This window comes from Portunus trituberculatus, chromosome 26 (assembly GCF_017591435.1).
Source record: "Portunus trituberculatus isolate SZX2019 chromosome 26, ASM1759143v1, whole genome shotgun sequence".
In the NCBI taxonomy this organism is placed as follows: domain Eukaryota; kingdom Metazoa; phylum Arthropoda; class Malacostraca; order Decapoda; family Portunidae; genus Portunus; species Portunus trituberculatus.
The window spans coordinates 4,688,708-4,693,707 of NC_059280.1; the positions used below are offsets into that span (position 1 = coordinate 4,688,708).

General features: G+C 49.6%; 1 protein-coding gene across 1 annotated transcript in view; it reads left to right on the top strand.

Annotated features, from left to right (window-relative positions):
* Positions 1-5,000, top strand: part of LOC123509085 (procollagen-lysine,2-oxoglutarate 5-dioxygenase 2-like) — a 36,537-nt gene that overhangs the window by 15,806 nt on the left and 15,731 nt on the right. The window contains 3 exon segments of the mRNA XM_045263220.1: positions 592-717; positions 1,430-1,664; positions 2,979-3,065. Coding sequence (XP_045119155.1) covers positions 592-717; positions 1,430-1,664; positions 2,979-3,065 — 448 coding nt within the window.

Consider the following 5,000-nt stretch of genomic DNA (forward strand, 5'->3'; position numbering starts at 1 on the left):
CTTTAAAAACCCGCGTCGCTTCAACTAGAGCCTTTAAAAATCCGCGTCACTTCAACTAGATCCTTTAAAAACCCGCGTCACTTCAACTAGAGCCTTTAAAAACCCGCGTCACTTCAACTAGATCCTTTAAAAATCCGCGTCACTTCAACTAGATCCTTGAAAAACCCGCGTCACTTCAACTAGATCCTTTAAAAACCCGCGTCACTTCAACTAGAGCCTTTAAAAACCCATGTCACTTCAACTAGACCCTTTAAAAACCCGCGTCACTTCAACTAGACCCTTTAAAAACCCGCGTCACTTCAACTAGACCCTTTAAAAACCCGCGTCACTTCAACTAGAGCCTTTAAAAACACGCATCACTTCAACTAGACCCTTTAAAAACCCGCGTCACTTCAACTAGACCCTTTAAAAACCCGCGTCACTTCAACTAGAGCCTTGGAAAAAAGTATCTGTCCTGTTCTGCTATCTATATATCAATCTAACTGCCTCAACAGCTGTGATAAGACAAGAAAACACGATCATTTCATATCTTACCTAAAAAAAAAAGTTACATTAAGACAACTCTCTCTCTCTCTCTCTCTCTCTCCCCAGGCCGGTGGTGGCGCCCATGCTGCTGCGTCCCTACAAGGCTTGGAGTAATTTCTGGGGCGCCGTGACAACTGATGGTTTCTATGCGCGTTCAATGGACTATATGGAAATTGTACAGGGACAGAGGAGGTGTGTGTGTGTGTGTGTGTGTGTGTGTGTGTGTGAGGAAGGAAGAAGTAATGGTTGTAGTAGTAGTAGTAGTAGTAGTAGTAGTAGTAGTAGTAGTAGTAGTAGTAGTATCGATAACACCAATACGCAACCCTTCCTTCTTCCCTCCTAATCTTTCTTAACACCATTCTTAACACCATCCTCATCCTTCCTAACACCGTTCCCAACATCCTTCCTAACACCATTCCTAACATCCTTCCTAACACCCTTACCAACACCACAACACCCTTCCTAACACCATTCTTAACACCATCCCTTTCCTTCCCAATACCACAACACCCTTCCCAACACCATTCCTAATAACCTTCCTAACGCTCTTTCTAACACACTACCCAACACCATTCCTAACACTTTCTATCACCCTACCCAATACCATTCCTAACACCATTCCTAACACCCTTTCTAACACCATTCTCAACACTATCCCCAACACCATTCTACACTTTCCTAACACCATCTCTAACCTTCCCAACACCACAACACCCTTCCTAACACCCTTCCTAACACCCTTCCCAACACCATTCCTAACACCCTTCCCAACACCATTCCTAACAACCTTCCTAACACTCTAACACCTTTCCCAACACCATTCCTAACACCCTTCCTAACACCATTCCTAACACCCTTCCTAACACCCTTCCTAACACTATCCCTAACTCCCTTAACATTACAGAGGGCTATGGAACGTTCCCTACATCTCTGAGTGCTACCTGATAGAAGCCTCGGTACTAAGGAACCCCCGTACCCGTCCTAACTACGTTCGTAACCTGCTAGACCCCGACATGGCGCTGTGTGAAAACCTAAGAGAGGCAGGAGTCTTCATGCACGTTAACAACCGCTTAGAGTTCGGACACCTGGTTAATAACGAGGAGTTTAACCTGGCTAGACTCAACCCTGAACTGTGGGAGGTGAGGTCCTCAGGGGTCCTTCTGGGGGGTCCTTCTGGGGTCTTTTTGGGGGTCTTTCTGGAGGGTGTTTCTAAGGGGTATTTTGTAGGGGTCTTTCTGTAGGGGTCTTTCTGTAGGGATCTTTCTGTAGGGGTCTTTCTGGGGTCCTTCTGGGGGTCTTTTTTGGGGGGTCTTTCTGGAGGGGGTGTTTCTAAGGGGGTATTTTGTAGGGGTCTTTCTGGGGCGGTCTTTCTTGAGGGGTCTTCCTGTAGGGGTCTTTCTGAGAGGTCTTTCTGGGGGGGTCTTTCTTGAGGGGTCTTTCTGGGGTCTTTCTGGGGAGTCTCTGGGGGTCTTTCTGGGGTCTTTCTATAGGGGTCTTTCTTGAGATCTTTCTGTAGGGATCTTTCTGTAGGGGTCTTTCTGTAGGGGTCTTTCTGAGAGGTCTTTCTGAGGTCTTTCTGAGGTCTTTCTGAGGTCTTTCTGGGGTCTTTCTGTAGGGGTCTTTCTGGGGGAGGTCTTTCTGTAGGGGTCTTTCTGGGGGTCTTTCTGTAGGGGTCTTTCTGAGAGGTCTTTCTGAGGTCTTTCTGAGGTCTTTCTGGGGGTCTTTCTGTAGGGGTCTTTCTGGGGGAGGTCTTTCTGTAGGGTCTTTCTGAGAGGTCTTTCTGAGAGGTCTTTCTGTAGGGGTCTTTCTGTAGGGGTCTTTCTGAGAGGTCTTTCTGAGGTCTTTCTGAGGTCTTTCTGAGGTTTTTCTGGGGGTCTTTCTGTAGGGGTCTTTCTGGGGTCTTTCTGTAGGGGTCTTTCTGGGGGTCTTTCTGTAGGGGTCTTTCTGAGAGGTCTTTCTGAGGTCTTTCTGAGGTTTTTCTGGGGGTCTTTCTGTAGGGGTCTTTCTGGGGAGGTCTTTCTTTAAGGGTCTTTCTGGAAGGGGTCTTTTTGGAGGGGTGTTTCTAAACTGTGGGAGGTGAGGTCCTCAGGGAGGGGTCTTTCCTGGGGGTCTTTCTGGAGGGGTCTTTCTAAGGGGGTGTTTTTTTTTTATTGAGATGGTCCTTCTGGGGGTATTTTAAGGGGTATTTTCACTAAGGGGTCTTTCTGAAGGGGTCTTTCTGAGGCGTGTCTTTTGGGTGCTATCTGAAGAGTCTTTAATGGGGGTCTTTTTAAGGGGGTGGCTATTCTGAAGGGATCTTCTTAATTAATTAATTTATTTATTTATCTATTTTATTTATTCTCTCTCTCTCTCTCTCTCTCTCTCTCTCTCTCTCTCTCTCTCTCTCTCTCTCTCTGAAGCAGCGGGGAAGAGTTTGAGAATGAAGCTGAGAATATCCCCTTTGTTTCCTTCAGGTGGAGAGGAACAGGTGGGACTGGGAGAGGCGGTACTTGAATCCCTTATATATGGAAGCAGTGGATCCCAACAGCACCGTGGAGATGGTGAGAGAACTACACACACTACATAGCACTGCACACTGACACTACTGAGCACATGTCCTTGGTGTCTTGGGCCTTACTATAACTGGAAAGAAGGGTTCATAACGTGGGATTGCACTAAGTTACATACAGTTCTATACGTTACGAATGATTTTACAGGTTACCGCCACCACCACATCTCTCTCGGTCAGTCTTCCTACATTCCTTCCTTCTTAACACTGTCCTGCATTACTGACCACGAGGTATTTACTTCACACCTATCCAAGACACTTCCACACCCTTCCACAGCCTATTCACACCCTCCCACAGCCTTTCCAGACCCTTCTACACCCTTCCACAGCCTATCCACACCCTTCCACAGCCTTTCCAGACCCTTCCACAGCCTTTCCAGACCCTTCCACAGCCTATCCAGACCCTTCCAGATCCTTCCACAGCCTTTCCAGACCCTTCCACAGCCTTTCCAGACCCTTCTACACCCTTCCACAGCCTTTCCAGACCCTTCCACAGCCTTTCCAGACCCTTCCACACCCTTCCACAGCCTATCCAGACCCTTCCACAGCCTTTCCAGACCCTTCTACACCCTTCCACAGCCTATCCAGACCCTTCCACAGCCTTTCCAGACCCTTCTACACCCTTCCACAGCCTATCCACACCCTTCCACAGCCTTTCCAGACCCTTCCACACCCTTCCACAGCCTATCCACACCCTTCCACAGCCTTTCCAGACCCTCCCACAGCCTTCCAGACCCTTCCACAGCCTTTCCAGACCCTCCCACAGCCTTCCAGACCCTTCCACAGCCTTTCCAGACCCTTCCACACCCTTCCACAGCCTTTCCAGACCCTTCCACAGCCTATCCACACCCTTCCATAGCCTTTCCAGACCCTTCTACACCCTTCCAGACCCTTCCACAGCCTATCCACACCCTTCCACAGCCTTTCCAGACCCTTCCACAGCCTTTCCAGACTCTTCTACACCCTTCCACAGCCTTCCACAGCCTTTCCAGACCCTCCCACAGCCTTCCAGACCCTTTTACAGCCTTCCAGACCCTTCCACAGCCTTTCCAGAGCCTTTCCAGACCCATCTACACCCCTCCACAGCCTTTCCAGACCTTTCCACAGCCTTTCCAGACCCTTCCACAGCCTTTCCAGACCCTTCCACAGCCTTTCCAGACCCTCCCACAGCCTTCCAGAGCCTTTCCAGACCCATCTACATCCCTCCACAGCCTTTCCAGACCCTCCCACAGCCTTTCCAGACCTTTCTACACCCTCCCACAGCCTTCCCAGAGCCTTCTACACCCTTCCACAACCTTCCCAGACCCTTCTACACCCTTCCACAACCTTTCCAGACCATTCTACATCCTTCCACAGCCTTTCCAGACCCTTCCACAACCTTTCCAGACCATTCTACATCCTTCCACAGCCTTTCCAGACCCTTCCACAGCCTTTCCAGACCCTTTTACACCCTTCCACAGCCTTTCCAGACCCTTCTACACCCTTCCAGACCCTTCCACAACCTTTCCAGACCATTCTACATCCTTCCACAGCCTTTCCAGACCCTTCCACAGCCTTTCCAGACCCATCTACACCCTTCCACAGCCTTTCCAGATCCTTCCACAGCCTTTCCAGACCCTTCTATACCTTTCCACAGCCTTTCCAGACACTCCCACACTCTTCCACAGCCTTTCCACAGCCTTTCCAGACCCTTCTACACCCTTTCACAGCCTTTCCAAACCCTTCCACAGCCTTTCCAGACCCTTCCACAGCCTTTCCAGACCCATCTACACCCTTCCACAGCCTTTCCAGACCCTTCCACAGCCTTTCCAGACCCATCTACACCCTTCCACAGCCTTTCCAGACCCTTCCACAGCCTTTCCAGACCCTTCTACACCCTTCCACAGCCTTTCCAGACCCTTCCACAGCCTTTCCAGACCCTTCTACA